At 42.4% G+C, this 27,888-nt stretch overlaps 1 protein-coding gene and 1 long non-coding RNA gene across 5 annotated transcripts in view; one reads left to right on the top strand and one right to left on the bottom strand.

The window, feature by feature from the left end:
• The first annotated feature begins 74 nt into the window (after window positions 1-74).
• LOC135362098 (uncharacterized) lies at window positions 75-27,649 on the top strand. The gene is made up of 3 exons (XR_010406492.1): window positions 75-425; window positions 19,782-19,901; window positions 26,568-27,649. It is a non-coding gene; the product is annotated as an uncharacterized LOC135362098 (long non-coding RNA).
• Window positions 24,251-27,888, bottom strand: part of SNX10 (sorting nexin 10) — a 69,346-nt gene continuing 65,708 nt past the window's right edge. For all 4 annotated transcript variants that reach the window (XM_045864533.3, XM_045864534.3, XM_045864537.3 and 1 more), the window contains 2 exons: window positions 26,513-26,725; window positions 24,251-26,056 (listed from right to left, as the gene is read on the bottom strand). In XM_045864533.3, the coding sequence (XP_045720489.1) occupies window positions 25,975-26,056; window positions 26,513-26,725 (295 nt within the window). In that variant the 3' untranslated portion in view covers window positions 24,251-25,974. The remainder of the gene's footprint in view (window positions 26,057-26,512; window positions 26,726-27,888) is intronic.

Here is a 27,888-nt window from a genome sequence, read left to right on the forward strand (position 1 = left end):
GGCGGGAGGCTGGGCGAGGCGGGCAGGTCGATTTGAATATCAGGCTCTGCCACACTCCGGGCGCCGCTGACAACTTCATTACCTCCGCGTATAAAAATGACTGCTGGCGAATGCAAATGGCTCGCCCGTCTCAGCCGCCTGCCTCCGCTCTGCCGCCGGCTGCGGGCGGAGGCCCCGGGAGCCGCCGCCGCCCGACCTGACGAACGGCCCGCGGCGGGGCCGGCTCCTCCTCCCGCGCCCCCGCGCCCCCGCGCCGCCGGGACCCGGGACCCCCGCCCGACGCCGGCTCCTCCTCCCGCGCCCCCGCGCCGCCGGGACCCGGGACCCCCGCCCGACGCCGGCTCCGAGGGCCGCGGGGGAGGCCGTTTGGGAAGAGAAACGGGGGCGGGGGCGGCCGAGAACTGCAGATCTGCTAAGATGTGCTCGTGAGTGTTAAGCGAATGCCCTGCCTCTTAACTGTCGTCTCATTAATGTATGGCAATGCCGGGAAAACAGTCCTCGGTGGATGGGATTCGTAACCTTGAACCCTGATGGAAGAGGCTGGACCCCACTGGTCCCCGCCCGCCCTGCCTGGTGATTAATTTGGACGAAAGCATCCCTAATGCCCCCATTTGCGCCTCCTGAGCCAGCAGGCGGCTCCCTGCTCCCCAGGCCTTAGGGTGCACCTGCCACCAGGACGAGGCCGCATCACTGTGCGCAACCTCTCTCCCAATCCAGGTGGGAATAGAGGCAAGTCTTGGACAGAAGGAAAAACAGTCCTTACAGAGCCTCCCTCCCTCCTTTGGCATATAGAAGGAGAGGAGAACTCACTCCCTAGCAAGAAGTCACCTCCTGCCTTGTGACAGCGTCAGTTATTACATGGGGACTCCTTGTGAGCTCCTCTAGAGCAGGAGCTAGGTCATTTTTATTGATAACATCAACGATAGTAAACATTTGCTGAGGACTTACTATGTGCAAAACATTATGCCTACTCCTTTATCTAAATCACTTTATTTTTGCCACAACAACCCTTCTGCTCTCCTGAAAACCGAGGCTTATGGAAGCCTTACAAGAGGCCCAGGGGAACCAGCAGGAAGGGATGGAGATGGGATGGGAAAGTAGGCCTGCTCCCAACAGAGTCTGTGTTCCCAACCATTCTGCAATATTCATTTTATGTGTCTTTCTTGCAGCTGACTCTGCCGTTCTGCACCCCCTTCCTTCAACTCCCCAATCCCTCCAAGACAGTCCTCTCCCTTGTGGCCCAGGAGTAAATCCCAAATCTGTTACAATCAACCTGTTCTTTTGTCAGGGGCTTGGTTGAGAAAAGAACATGTGATCAGTCCTGGCCAATGTCATGGGAGGGGACATCTGCTGGGGGCTTCTGGGAAGTGCTTCCTTGCCCCAAAATAAGGGACACACCGAAGCGCTTCCCGTTTCTTCTGCTGGAAGATAGCTTGGTGCTGTGTATAGTTGTGTCTACCACCTGGTAACCATGGAGTAGCCAGGCAGCAAAACTACTCTTTTTGGAGATAGATTTGCAAGATTCAGTGATGCGGGCAGGCTGAGTCCAAGGACCCAGAGGGAGGGTCCCACAGGACCAGCCAAGAGAGTCCCTGGCTTTATACATGATAGAAATCAAACGCAAGCCAGAGAAAGTGAAAGCAGTTTATTGACTAGCGTGAGTGACAGAGGGTAGCAGACAGAGTGTCTGGGAGACTCGGGAAGGAAAGGAGAGTGAGTCTCGTCATCACTTGGGGTGAGGGGTTTATACTGGAGAGGGGTCTAGGGTACGTGTTGCTTCAGGAATCGAGGACAGGGTCCAGTCAAAGGCTAGTGTCAGGTGAACAATAGGTGTTACTCCGTAAATTACTGAAGGTAGGAGTGTTGATGCCAGGGTCAGCTGAGGTTTGCTTGAAGCTAATATCTGGGAACATGTTAGGGATCCGTCTCTTCTTCCATGTTTTGAAGCCTAAGACAAAACCCAGAGAACGATTAACGGTCTTGCTTCCCCCTTGAAGTGGGAACATAGCTTCTTTGGCTTACTCAGAGGCAAAATATGGAACATGAGTAAGTAGGTCCTAGCAGAAAACCAGCAGAGATGGAGCCTTTCTAAAATGGAGTCCCTTCAGCTTCCCAACCTCCTCAGAACACTTAATAAGAGAGCTAAAGTTTAGGAAAGTCTCACTCTAGTCCCATCTCTACCGGCAGTGAAATCATGCTGCCGCATGTTTACTCAGGACTATATTTAAGTTAATTCCTTTTTGGAACGAGAGAAAATATGAAGAAGTAAACAAATGAAAAACGCCAGAAATTTGGTCATGTCTCTTCCCTGTTCTCTTTCCCTTTCTTCACCAGTAAAATAACTGAAGAGGGTCTGCTCCAGACACTTAAAATGGAAACTCACACTTCCAACTCTTCCTGGGCCCTCACCTCCAACCTCATTCAGTCTCAAGGCTCTAAGCAGTTTTTCCCCAACTCCCTTTGCCTTTAAGGCAGTCCTGTGGCTACACAGGTGAGGTATCTCTTCCCTCCCAGAGCATCAGACCCTCCATCTAACTGTCCTGCACACACACATACAGGGGTCTGAGCTTTGAAATGTTTTCTGCTGTCCTTCAAGCAGTCTTTTTAGGGAATTCGTGTCTGGTTTTGGACATTTTCAAACACAATGGCTACTTAACCAGTCACTTAGTTTCCTTCGGCAGCTGCCTTAAAACATAGAATCCAAATTAGAACAGAAAGTTGATTTTTATTGTTTGTTTCATTAAAACCATGCACACTCTTCATTAAAATATGCAAAAAAAAAATACAAAATCCATGCTATATGCTTTAACAATCCATCCAGAATCAATCGGGTGACTGGCTCCAATCTCTCTCGTATTTCCCTCCGCCGAGGAAAAGAAGCCCTGACTCATTAGCAAGACATTCCGGTGGTGCCACAGTCTGCACCTAACCAGCTCTAGCCTTATCTGTCTGCCATCATATACTCCTAAATCATGCTCTTGCATTTCGTCTTCCATGACATACACTTTAGTATGTTCACTGCACACGCTGTCTAGAATGCCCTTGAACCCCATCTCCAACTATTCAAATACCACTGCTCTTTCCAGGTCCAGATTAAATACCTCCTCTTCCAAAAATCCTTTCCCATTCCTCATATTTTGTGACACAAAATTTTGTTACCTAGTGTTTGTTCTCAGTAATATTTAGCATATGTTCTGAGTGTATTGACACCCAGTGATATAATAAAGTTTCTTGCACCTCTTGTTTTCATTAGGGTAACTTGGACATAAGTAATAGAAAACCTGTCCCTACTAGTTCAAGCAACAAGGAAAATGTAGTATCTCATGGAGGAAGTCTTAAGGTGGCAGGTGCTGAGGCTGATTAATTCAGTGGCTCCATAACGTTAGAGTTGTCAGGGACCCAAGCCGTCCTCGGCTTGTTGATCTTGTCCTTAGCTAGTTCTCCTCAGGGTCTCAAAATGGCTACTGTAGTTCCAGGCATCACCTCAAAACATGCTAAAGACCAGCCAAAAAAGTGGGACTGTTCTTACCTTTAATTTCTTCTGAAGAGTAGGAAAATTATACCAGAAAATTATCTCAGAAGATTTTTTTCTTGTATGTCGTTAGCCAGAATTGGATCCCATGCCTATCTCTAAACTTTTACTGGCAAGGGAGATAGGATTATCATTACTGATGACTAACCAGGATTTATCCCTGAGTTATACAGGGGGGTGGGGAGAGGCAGGGGATAGGACAGGGCACTATCAAAACAAAAGGTAAATTTTAGCTAGTCTCCCAGTTATCTATTATGCATACAAACCCTCCAAAAGCTTATTGGCTTACAAAAACTATTTTTCTCAAGATTCTGGACTGGGTGAGGAGAGGGGTAATTCCCAAGGAAGAAGGGAGGTTTGGTGGGTAGGCAACCAAAAGTATCTCTCTCATGCAACTTATGATGGTTTATTTGAAAGTCAGAAATAGTCACATTTATATTATTCTTTTGGTTGTTCTTTCTACAAAATATGTGTTCAAAATGGTATATGTTAATTTAGTCAGTAACAAGTTGATTGGCTAATTCAACTGATAATTTTCTTCGTGGGTGGTAAAATGATGTTTGGTCTTCCCTAAATAATGAACCATGTTATGGACTCCACATAGGGGTTTGCCTTTAATAACATTAATGCTTGACTGGATTAAGCCATTTGTGCCCTAAATTCTATAGACTGTAGACATCTGAGAATTAAGGTCAGAAGGATAGCAAATAATTCCTTTGATAATTTGATAAGTGGATTATTCACCATCAGAATATTACCCTTTTGAAAATGTGTAAATCACAAGCTTTTGAGGATAAAATTATTAAGTAAGCATTCCCCCCTTTTAATCAGGGCAGGTAGGAAATCGCAACATAACAGTCTTTGTTTTGTAAAGTCACTTCCTTGCCCTAAATAGGCCTTCCAATTCTCTTTTAACTTTCATATGTGTGAGGCAAGAAATTCTTTAGTGGTGGCTATAGTTAGATTCCTATCATTTACTAAAATAATACATGTACTTCCTTTTGTGATGATATCTTCCATCTTCTAATAAATGTATAACTGCCTCTATAACAATACCCGGTCAGATGATGAATGTTCGTATAATAATTCTACCTCTCTCCCCCATTTTTTTTTTCAAGAAGCTCATGGAACTGCTTGCACAAAATCAGATGTATTTCAGCATCATCTCTGTGAATCATAGACCATGAGGGTCGGAATCACAGCCCTCTAATCTGATAAGTGAAGAAAGTGAGGCCCTAGAGTTCAGAGAACCTTCTGGAAGTTGCCAGGCCAGTCAGTGGCAGAGTAGGATCTCATCATCTTGTTTTCTGGTTGATTGTCCTCTATACCACACCCTGCTATTAATGATTAACATTAAGGACAGAACTAACTCTAACCAGGTTATCAAGTCAAAGTCCTGAATAAGAGTAGGCTTTGGGGCACCTGAGAAGCTCCATGGGTTAAGCCTCCGACTCTTGATTTCGATCAGGTCATGATCTGATCTCACGGTCGAGGGATCAAGCTCCACATGGGGCTCTGCACTAAGTGAGAAGTCTGCTTCTCCCCTCCCGTTCCCTCTGCCCCTCCCCCCCCAGTCCTACACGCTCTCCACCCCCCAAATAAATAAATAAATCTTTAATGGAAGAGTGGGCACCCACTCAGCCAGGTCCCTGCAGGGGCAGGGTCTGGATTATATCCTCCAGGTGTACGCTCACCCCCAGCCCGGTACTACCTACATCCCGACCCACAGGTACCTAAGGTCTCCTCAAGTCCCTGTTTCAATACGTGTCCCAGCAGCCCACGCAAACCCAGGGTGCAAGGAATGTCCTTGACAAGGTGCTTCCCTCCTCCACTCCTCAGCGTGAGAAGAAAGGGACAAACAGAAGAACACATCTGTAATGCATTGCTTGCCCTCATAGTACCATCTTGGTGAAGTTAAAGCCAAATTTTAAGAATAGAATCTTCCAATTCAGTCATAAAAGTGGGTTTTTACTTCTCAATGTTAGTTGTATTTTACCCCTTCAATAATTGTTTGGATTTAGAAACCCTGGGCCTGTATTTTTTCAATATAGAATTATTCCATTGGTGGCATTCACTCACACCCACAACTCATTTGTTCAAATCGTACATTTCTAAACAGCAGAAAGGAAAATATGCTCCAATTCACTAATATTCTTAAACAATTAAAGCACAACTAAGAAAATGAAGCCTAATTTCTCCTCTTCATCCCTTGCTTCCTCGTCTTCTTTGACCAACAATTGCTATAATCCACACTAATGAGGTAGACTGTGTTAAGAATTTTCTTCACTTAACATTTCTCATTATTAATAAATTTTACACTGACAACTATAAAGTGAACACTTTGGATTTATGCACCTAACCTAATTACATATGCTGCATGTACGCATTTCATTATTTACTTGACAGATTCATTCCTTGATATCATAAATAATTAAACAAGAATCAAATATTAACAATCAGATACATGTTAATTCTCCTCAAATCTGTAGAAACAAACTATATTTTTATCTTCAGTTCAACAAGCACTGATTAAAATTTCTTCATTAGGCAAATTTCATAAGCAAAGTTCTTGATGTACTTTTCTTACTTTCACTGAAAATTAAACCTGGAACAGATTATTCCAGGATTACTTCATGGGGAAAAAAAATGAATATAACAGTATTTCTAACAAGCCATTGGATTCGTAATCTTTCTCAAGCACGGCTGTATCTTATATATGAAACATTAATCTGCGTGTTTGTTAGGAATTTTCAAATATGGGTTTTATTATAAGCCAGGAGACAGCACCATATGTGTTGTGGGTAGTGTATTACCAGAGCTTCTTGTCTAGTGAGATGATGGTTTTAACCAAACAATAATTTTATAACTTGTTTAAAGAATAATATCTAGCCATTATGGATAACGGTAGAACTAAATTTATTGGGGCTGAAAATTTACCCTGAGGTCACAGTATAGCCATTGCTTTTTCTGCTTTAATGAGCTAGGTTTAAAAATTTTTTATTCAAGTATATCAACATCTTCATTGATCAAAGTATTCTCACATTTTATCAAATTTGCTTTGGGAGAGCATACCATACAATTTCATCATTTAAAAAATATTAAAGATTCATAGATAGCCACATTATTCATAATACAAGATTAATGCCAGGCTGACAGGTTTTTGTAAAGATCTGACTCTTTTTTTTCTAAGTGCATATACCATATCTATGTGAAATGTACCTCTGATGTTGCATATTGATTACTCCCTTCTCTTCTGTTCTGATGCTAAAGAGAGAATATTATGGAATGATGGTCAGGGTTAGTGTGTCTCTGACCTACACATGTACTATTAATAATTTATGAGCTGATTTAAAATACAGCACCAAGAAACCAACTGAGGACCACTGCCGTTGCCTGGAATGACATACACCCGGGGTTGAAAGCACGTGCACCCAAATTTTGAGGTTCCGTTAAAATATACAAAGAGATACAAATGCTCTAAGTGCCAGAGCTAACTGAATGGAAGGAAGCCATGCTTCTTTGTTAGAAATTTCAAGTAGCTACATTTATCTTGTTTCATCCTATCCTTTCTGTGACATTAGATTTCCTCTTTAAATTATTTAATTAGATTGTCAAGTGAGCTCATAGCGTCTAAAAACATCAGAGAATCTAAATTCAAGGAATAGGGAGGTATATAAAGCAAAAAGATGAGCGCTTTCTTCTTATTTCCCCCATGCTTTCACACGCAGAGGTTGTCTGATGAGTATCCTTCCAGACTGTTCTAGGCTCACTTAAGGATAGAGGAGATGGGGAGGAGGAGTTCCCCCTACCCTCAAAAACGGTATCGCACTCTACTTGCTGTGCTGCAATTTGCCTTTTTCACTCAACGGTCTATCAAAGACATGCCCTGTATCAGCACATACATTTGTAGCTCACATTGTAAACAACAGTATAGTGCTCCATTTTGTGGAGGTGACATGGTCCATTTATCCTTTCCCGCATTAACAGAGTGCTAAGCGGTCTCCGATTTTTCACGATTAAAAACCAGTGCCACATACACTGAACATACATGCTTAGTGTATGTTCAGCTGTTTCACTGAGAGCACCAAAAGTGGAATGGCTAGGTCAGTAACTGATTTTTACAATCTCCTTGATCCAGAGCTCCTGGCCAGCTCAGTCAGTAGGGCATGTGACTCTTGATCTCAGGGTCATGAGTTCGAGCCTTGCATTGGGTGTAGAGCTTACTTAAAAAAAAAAACAAACAAACAAACACTAAAATCTCCTTAATCCATTAATTAGGCAAGGATAAATAAATATTCCTCTTTAGGGTTTAAGTATAACAACATTGCATTAATAGGTTTGCACATAACATTTAAGTCCATTTTCTTAGAAATATAGTTTTAAAACTTGAATAATATGAAATAATTTAGGAAAAGATCATCTAAAGTTTTAATTACATTAATTTCATGTGTGAGTAGCTTTATGCAAAAGCAAACTAAAGTCTAAGTTGTTCCTCGTGTTTTCACAGTATGTCATCCAGCCACACGTCTGTCTGTATTATTTTTAATATCAACACCCAAAGCAGCCAGTCTTCATTTTAGCAATGTTACATGTAACGAACACTTTTAAAGTGTGTTTATGGAGATTGACAACTGTTAAACTACTGAATTTTTTTTTAAATATATCCAAAGGATTTTATGTGTAAAAACATTTCATCCACAATATCTAATTAAAAACAGTATTGTTATGTTTTTTTGAAACCATCACAAGTTAAGTATATTTGTAAAATTCTCTGCTTTTCCCCTAAACTGTTTGAAGCTTTCTACAAACAGTGTAATGGTTACCTAGTGTGTCTGTCAAGTTCCATTATATGAAGTAGAATACGCTTTCAGAAAAGATGCCTTGCATCTGATGACAAGCACTTCCTATCTGCTAGGATTCATAAAAATTGCAACATTGATCATTTCATGTAGAGATTTTCTTTCACAAGAAGATAAAGGGAAACCTTGTTATGCCAAATGACTTACTAGTCAAAAGTATCTGGGACACTGAAACCTGGAAACTAGTTAATGGTTTGTAACAAGTCAGAAATAAAGATGTTCAACCAAGAAAATGACATTAAGCAGCACTGGCTACAAGAGAAAAGAGCAGCCTGTCAGAATCATGCAAGGGCTGTGGTGACAGGTAGACAATAAAATGGGATGACACCCATTTCTCTCACTGGGGGTGTTTTCAACAGCTTTCTCTTGAGAGTTTCCATGCACTTCCTTTGCAGGCGACCTTCCCTCTAAAAATGGCAGCGGACCCGTTGGAGGTCTTACTAAAATTCTCCTTCTGTGTTATAAAATATGTTATATAAGACAGATGGCTGTAGCTGAAGAGTTAATTCTTCATTGCGTAAAGGCAAGTGGGGACAACGGTCTTTCCAGTAAGGCAGCTCCTCGGCTGACATATCCCAGCAATACTGCAAGGTAGGCATCATGAAACAGGAAATGAGTCAGGGGGAAAGTCAGTCCACAGCACCACCTAAAATGGTGGACAGCACGAATCCAAACAGAAGCAGCATGGCACATAATTAATATTTCATACTCAGATTGGTAGCCATTATATCTGCAAATGAATTCCACATACTAGTTTAAATCTCCACAGTTTATAGTCCAACAGCCCCATTAGGATGAACACTGTTTTCATTTTTAAGAGACAATTTTCTTTCATTTACCCTCATCACAAAACCACCATGGTAAGAGTATACCTCTACTTACCTCACTATGGCCTGTGAAGGCGATGTCATCGAAGAACAGAAAGAAAGCAAAGCACCCAACTAAGTCCCCAATGGGTTCTTTAATACCAGCAATTTCAAGGAATGAATCTACCTGATCTAAAATAATACTATCGATGTTTTTTACTTAACCCCGTTCTACTGTAAAGTTACATCATTTCACACATGTCTATTTAAAGTGTTATAATACCACTGAACTAATTTCCAGTAGAGTAATAGCTATTAGTCTAAACCATTTCTCTTTTTAAAATTCTATTTCCAACATATTTTTAAGTTGTGTGACAAAATAAACATTTCATAACCCTTTGCAGCTAAGTTTTTTTTCTACTAATGTCATTTCAACCGGTGGGAGGTCTATATTTTCCACACTGCAGTTCTACATCTAAAATTATTTCTGATATAGATTAGCTGTCCCTTAGCTATGAAAGACAAAATCTTAGTGTCTTTAACCCTGTCTTATTTGACAGCAAGCACATATCTACATGAAATAGAAAGCAAATATTTGTTCTTTTCATACAGCTGTCAGTGCAAACTTGGGTTGTTTAGAAACCTGTTCACACACACAGAATTGGTGTTTAATACATGACATATGATAAAAGGTCGATAGGTAAAATCAAAGATTATTTAAAAGAGTTGACACACATTTTTGAAACAGAAGGTGATGGTGTTATGCCATAAATTATATAGTCCATTGACAATGCGAACTTCATTGTGCATTCATTTGATTGTTTGTTGAAGAAAACAGGTTTGATTTAGTTGCTCGCTTGCCAGAGTATCAACTTTGGGTCCGCTCGCAGGGATAGGTATAAGAAAATGTTGTTTGTTACTCTAAAATATTTCCAGTTAAAGTTGCTTTTCAGCTCTTTCTTCCAGGGGACTTTCTAATAGCTAATGGGAACATATTCTGAAGTCAGGCAAGCTGAGCATTCCTGATATTACTGCCACCTGACCGCCCCCCCCAACCCTAGGCACACCACCCAACAAAGTCAAGCTTCTGCTTTAAGAAACTGGCGGCTCCTGAGTATGCAGGAGCAGTGATTGACCAAAAGATGCTTTCAGGGGTAAATTTACTTTCCTCCTGCCTCCAGAATTTGCCCTATCCTGGGGCCAAACTTCACCTGCCCCTAGACCCACTCCGTTCTGAAGCCCCAAGGACAGAACTGTTCTGCTTCCTGTGGACAGCGTCCCATCTGCTGAACACACATTTTAATAAGTAAACTCTATTTCCAGGGAAATACCTATTGGTATTAACAAGAAAATAGCATCTCTCTACAAGATTCTCTGAAAAGAAATCCTGTCAATGGCACTCATTCTACCTTCAAAGACAAGTCCCTGTAATTACTTTCTCCTCTTCGTTTCCTTGTCTGGATAAAGCAACAAGATCAAGAGAGCCTATCCATTTTCCCCAGATACCTTCTAAAATGTGCGTCTGCTTTGCAGGCTGGGATCAGAAATTTCATTATCTGTATTTGTATTAGTAATTCACTGCACAAAGAGAACAGGGGGCAGAGGAGGAGAGCAAGCATGGAAGCAAACATCAGACAGACAATTGTATATATGCAAATGCTTGCAAATTTCCACCAGCATCTCCATATCTATAACCAAGCAACATGGAAGCCTATTCATCCCTCATCTTCTTTGCTGCCAAATATGGTTGTGGTTTTGGAGGAAAATATTGAGAAAACGTTGAACTTTCAGCCACCGGGGCTAAATCTAACTCAAAGCCTACTACATAAAAGGCGAAATATAAAATGCATAAATATAATCAGTGATTTTCTAGAAAGACATGAGATATGCAACCTCCTGGCTACAGAGGGTGGGAAACAATATGCTCTGGGAGGGGGCAGGGGAAGGAAATCGTTGCATGCAGCTCTCTAGGCCAATTGACAGGGAACTGAAATGTTGCCTCTTGGCTTGGGGTTGTGTATTTGCATAAGCAGCCTGAGCAAGAAGGGGCATGGAAAACCGGAATCAGGCATGATGAAGAAAATGCCCCAAATTTGAATTCATAAATACAATGTACTCCCTTTCAAATGAGTATCCATGGTGATTGAAAAATGACAGCAGGACTCATCATGTATTTTGTCTTGAAATCAGTGAGTCCCAAATAATAATGGTTCTAGAAATTTTCGTGACTTTCTTTATTCTTATACATAGATTCTACTCACTGCAAATCCGTAATAAGAGTAATAATTCACACATACACATTCATTTCATATGCAGTAATTCAGCTCACTTTCACAATCATGCTCTGAGGGAGGATCGGTATTATACTCATTGTACAGGTGAAGAAAGCAAAGCTCAGATGTTCAGAGATTTTCATCACTAATAAATGACAGGACTGGAACTCAAATTCTCCTGATCTCCTGAGCCCCAGGTGCCACCACATTATGCTGCTGAGCAACACTATCAAAGAGAATTCATTGCAAACGTAATGGAAATGGCCTTTTTTTTTTTTACCTCTCAGCAACATCTGACCCTGCTGCCCACTCCTGCCTTCTTGAAACCCTCTGCTTCCTTTATTCTTGGGAATTGCTCTTTATTGATTTGCCTTCTGCCTCTTAGACTTTCTCAATCTCTTCCAAGATTTCCTCTTCCTTGGCCTTCTGTCCCCTTCTCTTAATTTCTGCCTCATAGACTTTCTCAATCTCTTCCAAGATTTCCTCTTCCTTGGCCTTCTGTCCCCTTCTCTTAATTTCTGCCTCATAGACTTTCTCAATCTCTTCCAAGATTTCCTCTTCCTTGGCCTTCTGTCCCCTTCTCTTAATTTCTGCCTCATAGACTTTCTCAATCTCTTCCAAGATGTCCTCTTCCTTGGCCTTCTGTCCCCTTCTCTTAATTTCCACGAGCAATCTCGTCCACTTCTATTCTTTCATTTATTCATTCAACAAACATCTTTTAGGCACCTCCTGTGTGCGACACACTCGTCTGGCCGCAGGGGATAGCACAGTGAACAACAGTGAGCTCCCTGCACAAACCAAGTTTATATTGTTGGGTGGGTGCAGAAGAGACAGATAAAAACAAATAGATAAGTAACATGGATATAGGTGGTGAGTGCTGTGGAAAATCTAAAGCAAAGACGAGGAATAGGGAGGGACAGGGTAAGGGAGTCGAGAGGAGATTGCAATTTGGGGTCAAGGCAGGCCTCACTGACTAGACATTTGTGCAGAGATGACCTCTGTCGATCTCCTCTCAGATGATTCCAAATTTCCGTCTTTGACCTCTCTGCTGATTCCAACCCCACGCTGGCACTTCCAAACACACCATCTCTTCCTGTACCCCCGCCCCCAAGTCATCACCGCCACACCTGAATTCACCCTCCCCTCCTCTTCCTCCTGCACCTGTGTGCCCCCAACTCTGATTAACAGCACTGCCTGCCCCTTACATCACAAATACACAGTCAATAAATGTGTAAGGGGCACCTTCGAGGCAAGTGCACTATTCTAGGTGCTAAGAGAATAGATTGATCAATAAGAGCCATTTTCTTCTTGAGAGCAGTGTCTAGGGAAATCATATAGGGAAATGACTTAGGATTTATAAACAGACCTGTGTTCAATTCCAACTCTTCCATTAATTAGCAGTAGGTTCATCTCTACGCTGGGGATAATGGTACCTACTCCTATTAATGTTATAGGGATTAAACTCAGCAATGCCAGGAAAGTGAGCCAGTGAGTGAATGAATGAATAAATCAATGAATGGTGTTCTTCCTGCAGTGCTTGAGGTGGAAAGTCCTTAAGAGGTTTGCGATGATGCCATCAAGACCCATTCTCTTATGTCTAAGCTCTGTTCTCTTTCGTGTGGCCTCATTCTCAGGCAGGCTCCCCTGACAGTGGCAAGATGGCATCCCAGAGTTCCAGGCTTGCACCAGCGCCCAGTCACTCCAGAGCATGAAAGAGTTTCTTTTCTTTCCTCCATTACTGCACAAAAATCATTGGTTCTGCTAGAGTCATGTACCCACTCCTGAGCCAGTCACTTGGGCCAGGGAAATACCGTTGCTCTGACTGGCCAGGCATGGAGGCTGAATCAGCCCCACTCGGACCTGAGAGCGAAGAGGGGTGGCCCCTGAGGAAAAGCAGACAAGACATTCTGTCTTGTATTATGGTTAGATGCTTCCATGTGTATCTGCCCTCAGATGGAAAGCCCCTGAGAACAAGGACCATCCGTTTGTTATCATTGTGTCCCTGAGATCCAGGACAATCCTTGAATATTCATTCAACAAATATCTTTTAGGTACAAGCTCAATAAATGTTTCTTGGCATGAATTGATTCATTAAACTAGTTTAAACTAGTTTTTTTGCTCATTTTAAGTTCTGTCGTGTCTCGTTCTTTTTATTACCTGAAGATACATAAGGTCTTAAACATACATACACCTTTTAACACCTTACAAGACAGGATTCCAACAGCAGAAGCAAATAAACCATCTTCGTAATTTACATATATATTGACTATCCTCCAAAATCATTATCTCAGCTAATTTCACACAGGTGAGAAAAAAGCAAGATTCTGTGATGCCTTTGGAAGCCACTTCATTTTGCTGTTCTGGTTTTGTTCAGCAAATGTTGCATTTGCTAAAAAGTCACGAGCGTCAGACTCACTATAGCCTTTCTCAGGGTATCAGTATGCCAGTGTCATCATTTGGATTTTACTGCAGCCTAGAAATGTCCTTAGTCTTCCCTTGAGCTATTTCACTTCGATCTCTGTGGCCTCTCTCAAGGACCCCCTCCCCCAAATTCTGTGATCTCAAGTGTGGCATTTTCTCCTCTGTCCAGGGCACACAGCCACCCCCTGGACGCTCTGCCCAGTCTTGCTTACAGCTACATGTGGCCAGGTGACCGAGTTCTTACCAAGAGACACACGGCAACATCAGCAACTTCCAGATAGCTCCTTAAAGGAGTTTGAGATTTGATTTAAAATAATCCAGCAAAGGAGGAAGGCATATTTAGAGGACGTAAATGGTGTAAGTTCTACCACAGGGAGGTGACTTTGAGTGATGGGCCCATGGGAGTGTATTATACTCCATTATCTTTACATGTGTGTATGCTTGAGGATTTCTATTGACAAATAAATCAAAATAAATGAAAATGCAACACATTAATTAAATAAATTAATTAAAAGGTGCTTTGCCCCAGTTGTTCTCGCCTTTCCATCTTTAAGCTAGACACAGGAGTGAATGGGGCAATGTTGGAAAGTACTCGTCGAGGATGGCAGGGCCACACCACCAGCCTGGGTCCCTGAATGATTTCCTGGGGCAGCGCTTGCCTACCTGTGGTGGAGAGTTCCTGAAAGAGACATCGATTTCTCGCTCAATGGAGCCACTGCTCCTTGGGCTCTCTTTATTATGATAACAGTGTTCTCTCCATAACCCCAGCTCCTGATTTACTCACATTCTGTATCAAAACAGTCTCCTTTCCTCTAACAGATAGTATAATTCACCTGCCTTCACCACTCTTTTACCTTTTTCTGGTTCTCTTCAGAGTCAGAAGCGTGACACAACTCAGTACACGTCCACTATGGCTACGTCTTTGCTCCTCTGGGGGGGCCAGCTCCACAAGCACCTCGACTACACTAAGACAACCTCACGTTAAATTGCTCACGATCCACTTCACTGTCGAAACCCTTGCGGAAATGCCATGTTTGCGCTTGGACGTCTACTATTTACCACAGTTATGGACAAACTTGATTCAGAAAAGGACCATAAATTATTACAGCAAAACTTAGCATGAAAATGTCATGTTGAGAACATTTCAACTAGAACATAAAAGGTTGGCTGTTCTTCCCCACATAAAATATGGTTGTATTCTATGGGGCGCCTGGGTGGCTCAGTCGTTAAGCGTCTGCCTTCGGCTCAGGTCATGATCCCGGGGTCTGAGGATCGAATCCCACACCTGGCTCCCTGCTCCGTGGGAAGCCTGCTTCTCCCTCTTCCTTCGCCTGCCGCTCCCCCTGCTTGTGCTCACTCTCTCCTGCTATCTCTCTCACTCTGTCAAATAAATAAATCAAATCTAAAATATATATACACACACCCTGTAGGCTGCATCCACCCCATTGACATGGCAGCCTTCCCCTGCGCAGATCCGGCTCGGTCCCACACCGCTCGCACAACTTCGCAATTTGTGTGCTTGGAGGGCATACCCACTCCAGAGGCAAAGTTTCGGCCCTTCCCTGGCCTCACCCAGGCTTCTGACACATTGACCCTGAGCTCAAGGGAGCCGGCCATAGACTGGGCCTCAAGGGTAGCCTGAGGCACATGGATTTAAAATAATTTTCTAGGGGCGCCTGGGTGGCTCAGTCATTAAGCGTCTGCCTTTGGCTCAGGTCATGATCCCAGGGTCCTGGGCAGGAAGCCTGCTTCTCCCTCTCCCACTCCCCCTGCTTGTGTTCCCTCTCCCACTCCCCCTGCTTATGTTCCCTGTCTCGCTGTGTCTCTCTCTGTCAAATAAATAAATAAAATCTTTAGAAAAAAAATAAATAATTTTCTAAAAAGAGCTGTTAATCCTTGTAGTGGATTACCAAAGGTCAGTCTCTTTCTCCAGTGGTCCTTAGAAATAAGGTTGATTTTCACATCGTGGCTTTAGGTAAAGTCCCCTGAAGGTCAGAGGATGAAATTGGTAGACCTACAGAGAGGAAAGTACAAAGGGGATGCAAACTACTGTTTGTTATTATTGAACCTAAAAAAATTAGGAGTTTCAAGCAGCTGTATTGGCAGGGGTAGACCATGGGGTTCCTCTGCTCACTTCTGCGAAGGGAGAACAATACCTTGTGAGTAGAGCCAGCCGGCTCCCACCTTCGTCCCCAGCATACCCACAGCCCCATGCCCACCCCCCACCCCCCACCATCACCCAGCCCCCGGCTCCCCTGCCCCCGCTCGACAGAAGTCTGTCTTTGCCTCACTACACAGGCTCTGGCTGTGCAGGCTGGAATTAGCGTGGGCAGGACCCAAGAGGATCGGAGATTGTCCTCACCCATTTACACGAGAGAAGAGCAAGGGATGGATATGACAGGATAGAGAAGAGGGGGAGAAAGACAAGAGCCAGTGTGGGCTGGGATTTGGAAGTCTGGACAGTCACTGAAGTTGTCAGAAGTTAAAAAAAAAAAACTGACAAGGAATGTGAGGGGCGTGTGTGTGTGTGTGTGTGTGTGTGTGTGTGTGTGTAGAGATAGACCGAGACAGAAAGTTTGGGGGCTAAAATTAGATTCTTTTGGTGTTTTTTAGGAGACTTCAGTAAAACTCTAAATTACTTTTCAGTTCCTCTTTAAAAGTCTGTCTGGGCTTCAGCTTAATCAGGGCTACATGACAGAACAGTAGCCAAGGGTGCCTGGGTGGCTCAGTTGGTTAAGCGACTGCCTTCAGCTCAGGTCATGATCCCAGAGTCCTGGGATCGAGTCCCACATCGGGCTCCCCCTGTTCTGCGGGGAGCCTGCTTCTCCCTCTGCCTCTGCCTGCCACTCCCCCTGCTTGTGCACTTTCTCTCTCTCTGTCAAATAAATAAATAAAATCTTTAAAAAAAAAAAAAGAACAGTAGCCAAACGGAGAAAATGCTAGCCGGTCCACATAGTCAGATCTTCCCACTTGAAATCACCCATCAGTTTTCAGATGTCACGCTACTGTTTACACCCTGCACTGGGCACAGTGTCTTATCAGAAACAAATTGACCAAAAGAAATATTTGATCAAAATGTTTCATTGAATGGTCTCGTTGATCAAAGAAAAAAGTCATCTTGAGCAAAGCATTTCTTGACTGCCACGCAGACGTTATGAATGGACAATCATGTTACCATCTCAAGGTCCACTACAGTCGAGAAATGAGAAACAGAGGCGCTTTAACAGAGGGTTCTCATGCACCCTCAGGACGATCAAAGTTTCCAAGTTCAAGGAGGTAAACAGCTCTGAATTACCTCCTCCCGCTCCCCAAGCTCTTCTTCTTTTCCTGCTTCTGCCACAGGAAAGGGGCCTGAAGAGGGTCTGCAGGCCTTTCACCCACCCCATGGCAGTAATTCATCATTGCCTCTAGAATGCGCTCCATATCAAACTGTAGGCTGGTGCTGGGTGGTAGGGGGTAGGAGGCAGAGATGAAAGGCAGTCCTCACCCTCCAGGAGCTTCTGCCTGAACAGAGGAACGGACAGACAGGTGACCCACCCTGCAGAGCAAGGGGGAGAAGTGTTGCCAGAAAGGCACGTGGGGACATGAGGTTGTTCATGGGTCTTGTTGCACAAAGGGTGTGGTCAGAGTCGACATCAGTCATCAGCGCATAGGAGACAGAACACGAGTCCTGAATAAGTAGTAGTAATTAGCCAAGCAAAAAGGCATTGGAAGGGAAAATGGAAAGACCCTTCCAAGCAGAGGGAATGTGCAGTGACTTCATCACTGCTGGCCTCACCCCTGGCCTCACATTGTATCATTATCCTCATGCTATAAATGAAGAAACAAATTCCATAAGGTTAAGTGACCTATTCCCCGGTCACTTATCTTGTAAGCAGTGAAACTAAGATTTAAACTTAGTACCACACTCCCTGCCTCTTTATAGAACTTGCTCTCTGAAGGTGAATCCTTCTTATTTAGTGATACTCACATATTCCTCACACCCTACCTCAGGAACACCTAGGGTGAAAGCAAGTGCCCTTTACTCATTCTGGGAAGAGGTCCAAACTATTACAGATTCAAAAATCATAGAATTTTAGATTCTCTTCTTCAAATCAGTTTAAGGAAACTGCATAAAGAAGCCCCCCCACCCCCGGCCCCTCTCACACACAAATATTTAAGAGATTCACAGTGTATATTGATATACGAAAGGCACTGACAAGTCCTGCAGGAAAAAAAAAATTAATGTTAAATTTTGTTTAACACAATGTGTCTAAAATATAACTGACTATGGAAACCTTCAACCTACCTCCTCTTTTTTTTTTAAACAACACTTATTAACACCTTTAAAGACATTCTGCATTCTGTATCCAATCTTCTTATTGCAGTGATGAGGAAACTGCAGTCCAGAGGGTTGGGAGCTCCCTCTGAGCATGTGCTAGTAGCGGAGCCAGAACTCAGTTCACCAGACTTCCTTCCAGTCAACACTCTCTCTGACAAATCATGCTTCAATATGTCCATTCCATACTTCCAGTACGTAAACAGTATGCACAGCACATAAATTGATAACCTTGTAATTGTCAACTTACAAATTACCCTTTACAAAGAAATCCGTAGGTGAGAGCTGAGATCATGTATACAAGTTTGAAGTGTGTTTATATACACTATTAATCGCCCTTGTCATGGTTTATATTAGTTATCCAAGTCTTGCTGATATCAACTGTTGATCTTCACAGCCTTCCCACTGAAATACTAATACCAATAACAACTACTAGCTCTCTCAATGAGAAGGATAACATTAATATATTGATGCCAATTTCTAGGGTTTATCTTTATGCATTCACTTAAATGGAACCAAAGCTGAAGAAATCAGTCGTTAACAAGATAATCACAAAACAAATCTTTGTACCAAGTGCTGTGTTGCTAGATCAAATCCTATTATTACTAACTAAAAAGAAAATTCTTTACTTGGCAATTCAGTTGGAATCCAGACAGCACAAAAAAGGGAGGCGGGGAGGAGGAGTGGAAATCTTTTTGTTTTGTGAAGATTTATGTTATAACAATATTTGTTATATAAAAATTTAAGTTTTGCTTGAATGAAAGTTTTTTAAAGGTAATATACAAGTGAAAAAACGCATTTCAAGAGTAGTCAGTGCCCAACTTTGGAGAGTATTTATGAATAATAATGTATTGAGAAAGGTCAATTGGGCTTTCTGTCTAAAAAGTTAAATATTCAGTGCCTGCTTCTGCATTTGTTACCAAAGCCTTCTTTATCGGTACAAGGAGGCAAATGATACCCTGAAAATGTTTTAAATGTGCAACTCTGCTTATCTTCCTGTATTAATGATCCCTACGGCAGCTGTTATATTAACCTTCTCACACAGCACAGCAAGAGGGGAAAAGTACTGTGAAAGGAAGGAAAAGAAAAGACATTTAGTTTAATCTTGAGACCCTTTTTTCAACCTAGCCATTTTCTGACTGTCAAGGGGGAAAAATGAAAGTTAGGTTTTTACTGGGTTTTCTTAAAATCTCAAAAAAGAAATTAGACATTTCCAAAGGGGTGATTCACTAGACATCACATACTGTGAAGGGGACAGAGATTAGATGATCAAATGAAAGGCTCATTACGTGAGTTCTGGGTTTCGTGAGGTCCATGAAAGAGCTCTGAGCAGGAGACAGTGAGTGGCTCCTGAGAAAGCCAGGCTCTCCCTCAAGGCTCTGAATTGCCCATTAGTGACTATGACATTACAAGAAACACCGTTTGCCCCTCAGAGGACTTCTGTATCCTTCCTCAAACAGTCTCTGTGTTCACACAGAGGAAATTCAAAGGCTCTGTCTTTTCAGCCCTTTTAACTTTGACAACAATACCAAACCTGACCCTGAGACCCCTCTACCTTCTCATTCTTTCAAGGTGCTTGGGAAACCACCTAACTTTATGATTGAAATTAATGTTTCCATTCGACTGCAAATGCTGGAGCTCAACACACATGGCAGCAGAGTGAACACAAGCCCCTTCGGCTTCTTCAGCCAGGTAATACGGCTCTTCCTTTTTTTCTTTTTTTTTTTTTTTTCCATTATCCCTTTAATGCAGAGCAGGGCTACTGATTACAAAGAGGCAGTTTGACTCCAGCAATAGGTCTTCTTCACTAATCCTCACTGTCATGGAAATTCCAGCTGCTACAAGAATAAGAGGTTCAATCCATATTTGCCAGCTCTAATATGAAATCTGTCAGAGCCCAAATTAATGAGTTCCAAATTCCTTACATCACGATAACAGGTTAAGACTGGTCAATTAATTACATAAATCCTTCCCGATTCATTGTGCGTTTGCAGTCCAGATTGTGTCTTACATTACTCCATGACACAAGGCCTTTTGGCTCCTGTTGTTCTGCAGAAAGGCCCCATTTAAGTGGAGGCTGCCTGCCACGGCAAAATGTTAAATGTCACACGTTAAATTTGTACTTTTCTGTAATTGCTTTTGTTAAAAAAAAAAAAAATTAAATTAAAGCACAGGGCTCCCAGTACACCACAATGCAGACGGCTGGGATGGTACCGAATGGATCCCCAGGTGCGCAAGTAGCTACCTTTTACCTCCAAAGGTTCGTGTGTCTCTGTGCCAGGTGCTTGGTAGGCAGTGGAACCCAGAACATGCATATGTGCGGAAATAAACCAAGTTTCCCCAGGATCTATGGCAGCAAAAATATATATTTGGAAGATTCTTTTCTTTATGAAAGGATTAAAATACCTTTCTTTACATAGCCAGATTCCCTTTTGTCTACCAGCAAAAGTTAGATGAAACACTGTTGATCTAATCACCTGTTCAGGAGCCTGCATTGTACAAATGAGTGTGTTACACTTGCATCGGTCTTTGCCTCCAAAAAGATGTTGCTGATGGCTTTGCTATTTGGATTTGTAACTGGTACACATCTACAGAGGGAAAATCATTGAGGATTAAGATCTCAACGGAGTTCAAGAATCATCCACGTCAAAAGTTTTCCTTTTTAAAACATCAAAATGAGCTTGGAATCACAGCTCATTTGAACTAGCCCTAGAACTGTGGACTTCAGCTTCCTAGGGCGGCCGGTCTTCACCCCAGTACCGTTCCTCGTGGAATGGACTTGCATGGGCCTAGGGGCTCGGTATTGAATGGAACCAGTCCCCGGATGCTTCCTGCATCAGGGGGATTCTGCGAATACACGAACGAGCAGACGATACTCCTCAACACGGACTGAAATCTATGTGGGGCGCAGGTTCCTTCCACCTGGAACCCCTAACACCACTCCACCACTCGGACAACCAGCCAGACCCCAGGCGGCGCGTTCTCGGGCGGGCAGCTGCCGCCGCGGCGCTGTCCCGGCAGCGCCCCCCTCTGTCCTCCGGCGGCCTTGCACTTGGTTATGCCACCGGCCGCGCGCCTCTTTTTTCCGGGCGAAGAACACCGCCCCGCTTCTGGGCCCGCAGCCTAAAGCGGTGGAGGACTTGTGTCTCCCCGCCTGTTCCTCACCCCCCCTCCCCCGCACACACAGACATTAAACTCTGACCCAGGGCCGTTTCTGGACCCGGAGGCACGCGCTTCTACCCCCGAGGCCCAGTCCGGCCACCAAGCGCGACTGTCCCCTCCCTCTCCAAACGGGGGGAGGGGAGTTAAGGCGACGGCGCGTCCGCCCGGCAGGCTGTGAGGTCCTGGCGAGACTGGAGAGGAAAGAGGTTAACTAAGGGGTGCGGTGCGTGCGCAGATAACACATAGGGAGCGCGCGGTTGTGCCCCAGCCTCGCCGCGACCCCGGGGCGGCACGCCGTCGCCCCCTCTCTCGCACCGGCCGGCGGGGCCGGGGGCCGCAGCGCCGCGAGCATCTGCAGAACAAAGACCCCGGTCTAGACCGCAACCACAACGCCGCCGCCGCCTCCCCCGGCTCCGGCGCGGCCGACCCCGGCCCAGCCGTCCCGAAACCCACCGGAGCGGCGCGGTCGCGGCTCCACGCGCGCTCACAAACCCAGCGGGGCCCCAGGAGACCACTGGGCCCGGAGGCCTGGGGCGGGGGGTAGGGGGGCATCGCTGTTCAAAGCTCCCTCCCACACCAACCCCCCCCCCGAGGTCCCGCTGCATTCTCGTTTTCTTAGTTTCCAAGCAGCCAGAGTTGTCATTTGCACATTGGGAAGGGGGCCTCGCGGTGCCCACGTTGGCAGCAGGTGGGGCAGGGGAGAGGGCGCTGCAGGTTTGTGCTGTAAATCGCTGTCCTTTTGCGGTTGTTGTTTCCACTCACCACCCCCCGCCGCCCCCCACCCGGGTTTTCTTTTTTTTCCCTCCCTTTCTTTCCGCAGCGCAGTTGCTATGGGTTACCAGGGCGGTTGCCATGGGTTACCGGACCGAGGCCGGCTGGCTCGCTGCCTGCCACGCAGTCGCCGCCGCCGCCGCCGGCGGAGCGCCCGGGCGGGAGGCGGCGGGAGCGCGCGTGTGCGGGACGCGGCGCGAGGGAGTGTGCGCGAGCCGCCGAGGCGCCGCAGCCAACAGGCGGCCGAGGGTGCAGCGGCGGGAGCGCCACCGCCAGTGGGGCGGGGGCAAAGCTATAAAGAAGACGCAGAGGTAAGAAACTAACAAAAACACAACCACAAGTTACGCCCGTGCTGCGTCGCTACAGCAGCCAAGAAAGACAAGCGGTGTGGGGTTTGGGATGAGTGTACACTTCTGTGGGGGGCAGAAAGGGTATTTTCCTCTTTGGCAGAAGCCATTTGCATAGTGTCTTTAGACCAGAGTTTACATTCAGCAGAAAACTGTGGCTGAATTTTTTTTCCCCTCTTCTCTCTCTTTTGAAAAGAAGTCTTTTTGGAGAAAGAGAAGAGGATCATTAACTACCAGGGTTTGCGCAGCTAAAATAAATGAGTGTCCAATGCAGTGTTCATAATAATGATCTAGAAAAGTTTGCAACAAGAGTGAAGAGCAATTGTGTCTGACTTCAAGGGACAATGGTGACTCGTTTGTGAGATGCATATGGCAAAGAACGGAGGCAAAATCCTTCGTAAATATTTCAAATTTTAAAGAAATTGTTGCTTGCTTCCATTCTTCTACAATTTTTGAACTCCCTCTATTATAGTGTATTAATGTCTTAGGACTTTTATTTGCAAAGAAAATGGTATCTATGCTTTGAATGTCACACTGCGGTAATTAATTTCAGACGGCATTTCTTTTTGAAAATGTGTTTATATATAATAAAGTAAGAAAATGTCTATATTCCAAACAAAAAGAGAAAATTATGTTGAAATAAATGCTTTTCTCCACTGAAAAGATGCTACATTGAACTCATAGGACACTGACTAAGCAATTTAAATATTAAGAGGAAAACTATTTAGAAACAGAATAAGCTTTTGTTATTTTTGTCTTAAAACTGTAGGGGCCTTTCGTGGAAAAGGGTCTTCTTGATAGCTGAAATACCGAAAACTGTATTTGTACCACAGTAGCTCAATAATGATGAACCCTTAAGGCACCAAAAAAACAGAGTTCAAAACAGCATTCAATTTTCTGTTGGATATAACGGTAATTATGAGTAGGCTAAGTAAATTTGTTTATGTTCTTAATAGCCATAAAAGAAATTTTATTCTTTTACCTTACCATAGTAAGGTTATGGCATATCACTTGTTTGTATTTAATTATTCAATAAAATGTGCATTAGGCTTGAAAAGCTCCTGCAAGATACTTAATATCTTAAGGGACATAACTACTTAAAAATAAACATTTCTGTTTTTCCTTAATAATTTTTAAAAACCTGAAATTTTAACTGGAATCCAAATCACTTTCTTCCAAGTGAGACTTTAAAGAAGCCCTAAGTAACAGGTTGTTGACTTTCATTTTTGACACCTCTGGGTTATGTATAAAATCAGTTCTCAAAACACATAAAATGGCTTTACAGGTGAATCGATTTACCCTTTCAGAATTAGCCAGGGAAATACAGTTTTGCTGTATGTAAATCATAAAGCATCCAAGATTAGAATTCTTTAAATTTAAGTTCCATTAAAGACAGTTTTAAATAAACATCTATTTAATTTAGTTACTTAGTAATTATGTTCTTTTCCTTGAGAAAGCTTTATAAAAATATGCCAGAGAAAAATAAGGGACTAGAACAAAGCCAGAAAGCCATCGGGGGTTGAAGTTCACCTAAATAGCTCAGCTGCAGAAAATGAGTTTTAAGAAGCCAGTGCTGAGATACTACAACCCCCAAACCAAGGTGGTTTGAGCCTCCAAGGTGCACAACCGTAGTGACTATTAAACCAAGTCTTACCGAAGTTTCTCATTAAAATTTACTGCTGGTTCAAAAACACACTGCATTTAGGTGTAAGTCAGAAGAAATCTATCCTCTTCTATAGAATAAGTGAGCCAACAAACAACTTGATTTTTTCACGTTTAATGTGAAAACGATGATCTTATGAAGTTTACACACCACAGTAGTAGGCATACTTAATGTCAATTTTGATGGCTATGTTACATCATCTAAAAATAATATGACAATCGGTGGCACCTTACATGCTTTTCAAAAACTTGTAAAACAGAAATAATGTGAATTCAAATACACATTGCCAGCAAGCTAAGGATCGCTCTTAAATGACTGGATGGCAAACTTCACATGTTAGCAAGATAAAAAGAAATTGCTAAATCTTTTTTCCCCTGTATTAAAATAACGAGTCTTAGATGATAAAGTGACAAGATCCAAGATAGATTAAATCAAAATATTTACAAAAGCTCAATAATGTTTTGGACCAAACAAAAACAAGAAGGAAAAATTAAGATCATTCTTATTCTAAATTTAATTTTTTTCTGTTCTTAGTTATGAGCATTTCAAAGACTTTTTAATAATACAGTAACTTTTAAATTCCCAGTTAAAATAAAATGAGGTGAGGTAACATTTAATTAAAGCAACAAGTTATTCCGGTTATGTAAAAATATCTTCCTGGTGGTTTCAGAGATATTTCATACCATTCAATGAAGAAGAAACTTGGATAATTATCTCAAGAAAATGCTGCCTCATCTGAAATTTGAAGTTCAGTGTAGTTTATCTAAGACCTTTTATCTTTGGGCCACTAAAAAAGAAGACATTTTATTAAATGATACCAATCCTCAGGTGGATGCCTTGAAAGAAAGGACTTTTTAAAAATGAATAATTCTTAAATTAGCAAGTTGATATTTTTTTCTAAATTACGGGAATATTTGTTGATAAACTTACTAATTTTTGTAAGATTCCACTTCTAACTTGAAAATAAATGACAAAGAACCACCATTGACACTGAACGTTACCTAGTGATAAGAAATTGCACATTTAGTCCGAAAACAGTTAACCCGTAAATTCTAATCACACAACAATAATGAAAACAAACTATTTGTTTCCAGAAACCATGTGTGAATGAATCTGGACAATGAAAATGTATTTCTGAATCTATATACTGCAAATATAAGCAACATGACTAGCACTATTTCTGTTATTGTCTAAGACATCAACATTATTTTAACATGTCTCTATTCATAAGATACACTTTTCCATCTAAGTAGGACATAAAATACCGGAAAGGTGAAGCTTCTTAAAATATTTCAGTCAAACACCCAAAAGCAAAAAGTGTCTTTCCCAGTGCAGGGGAGGAGCCCACAAAATACCAGCCACATGTCTGCAGAGGCGGCCTGGTCTATGCCGTCAGGCTCCACAGTGGTTAAGATCACACAGGCTGTGTTTATGCGAACACTGTACCACGGATACAAGAAGGAAAGCGCTATCTGGATTTTTAAATGCAGGCTACCTATATACCTATTTTTTAAAATTGAGTAAAACCAAGTAGGTGTTTCTAAACGTACCTAACATTTCATCCCAGGGCAGGATCTTGTTTTTGCCCATAATGTTTGCCTCGAAAGGGGACTTGCATTCACAGGCCTTTTAGCTTTTTACAGAAGCTGAGCCAGAATAAGACAACATAAAAATAACTAATAAACAATGCAACATCTTTAAGAATTTAAATACCTAATGTCATGACAGTGAGCTTTAGGTAAGGATATATTATTAGCAAGCTTTCTTCTCCATGAGTGGACATCATTTGCTCTTCCTAAGATGGTAACATGAGAATTATTTTTCAGGATTCCTGTGGAGCGGTGCTCATTTTACATCCGTGTGAACTACTGTCATCACTGCTGTGTCCAAACCCAGAGGATGAACTGGGAAAGAAGAGAGGGGGAAAATAATAAAAAGAGGAAATTGGTTTTCACAACACACTCAAAGCCTGAGTAACAGAGGAGAACTTTAATTATCTCCAGTCACAAAAGAGAGACAGGAAATTTGGACTTTTAATTAGCCATTTGGAGTGCAGTTGGATATTTTTTTAGCCAGATAATTTAAACGCGAATAATTCAAGTCTGACTAAATGAAAGTCACATAATCAGAATGCAGATAATTGAATTTCTACTGCATTCATTAATTCAGTGTGGAGGTGTGTGTGAAGACTGCTATGATGAGCTGTCACAGCTCAATAAAATCTCAGTCAATTAATTTTTTCATTATCTTAGTATTACATCAACAAAAAAGTGAAGTGTGTCTGTATGTCTACACACACGCATATGTGCACTCTGTATCCTACAAACACATACACATTACATCGAAATGCAAGGAAATACCTTTCTGAATCATAATCTATATCGTTTTCTTTTTTTCCTTCTTCGTCTTCTTCAGGGAAACGCCGGTTCATCAAGGCAAACTTGTGAATGGCGTCTTCTACGGAGTACTTCGTCTGCCCAGAAACGCAAGCCTCGATGTCCTCCGAATTCAGATGGCTCTGCAGGAAGAGGTGGAGACAGCTATCTGAGAGCAGGAGTGCGTTCTGGAGGACCCTGTGTGAGAGGAAAAGGGAGAAATGATCAGTGGTTGGGGATGGACAATTAGAGGGTGAGGAGAGAGCAACACGTTAGAAGGGGGGCCACCAAAGTCCTCTCTCCACTGGGCAAACTTTGCATCAATGAAAGACTTTACCTATTGAAAGGATCAAAGCATATGTTAACTTTTTATTCAATTATTTGGAAATTTAGGTGAGTAAAAACATGGAGCTAATAGTTAAGAACATCTGTTAAAAGAATAACTTCAAGGACATTTCTTCAATTTAACCATCTGTTATGACCATGTGGATTAATTATGGAAAGATTTTGCTTATGGTCATAGAAATGTGTGCTACTCAAAAAAATTTTTTTACTGCCAACCAGCAGGTCGATTCTGTGATCTTTTTGGCAAACTGTCATGAAACATCAAAACTTTCAACGACTATTAAAAATTGTATTAAAAAGCCAATATGTCTCTCAGCATGTTTTACATTTTAAAACTTTACAAGTGTGCTTATGTACATGTTTACAAGGGCTGGGTTGAGAGCTGGCTTTTTTGGAAAACCTAAGATGGACTAGAAATCTCTCCATAATCTTCCATGGCACTGTGTTTCTAGTTGTTAAAATAAGCCACCAAATAAAATTACTCCAATGATTTTACCATATATACACTTAAAATACGATAATTTTGTGCTAAGTACATTCTAGCCTTCCTACATTCAAGGTCAAAGTTTACAAAGACAGTACAGATTTCAACCAGGGCATCAGAACTACATGGAAAACTAAAAAACAACTCCAACAATTCTGTACCTGCTCAAATTCATATTATCACCGAATGTTTTTTTTTTTTTTTTTCTGAAATGCATGTTTCAGAACAGGAAATTAAGCCAAAGTACACCCTTATTTTTAAATAAAAACTGGTTTTACCTTTTTAGGAAAGATCTTGATGTATGATCATTTCATCTCTATGAATAGTTCAATAATGATATATTACGAGGCACTCAGGCCCAACAGAGGGGACAAAACTAAAACACGAAAACCCGAGGATAATTTTGCCCAACGTGGGATTTTGCACAGAGAGCTCTATGTAACACAGATTATGTATTTCAGACCGAATGAACCTTCCCTTATATTCTGCATTTCTACACAAATAACTAGAAAAGTAAATCTTTTTTGGCCAT

Source organism: Mirounga angustirostris, unplaced genomic scaffold, assembly GCF_029215605.1.
Source record: "Mirounga angustirostris isolate CCGP_5_RB_7025 unplaced genomic scaffold, mMirAng1.0.hap1 SCAF_12, whole genome shotgun sequence".
Taxonomy (NCBI): domain Eukaryota; kingdom Metazoa; phylum Chordata; class Mammalia; order Carnivora; family Phocidae; genus Mirounga; species Mirounga angustirostris.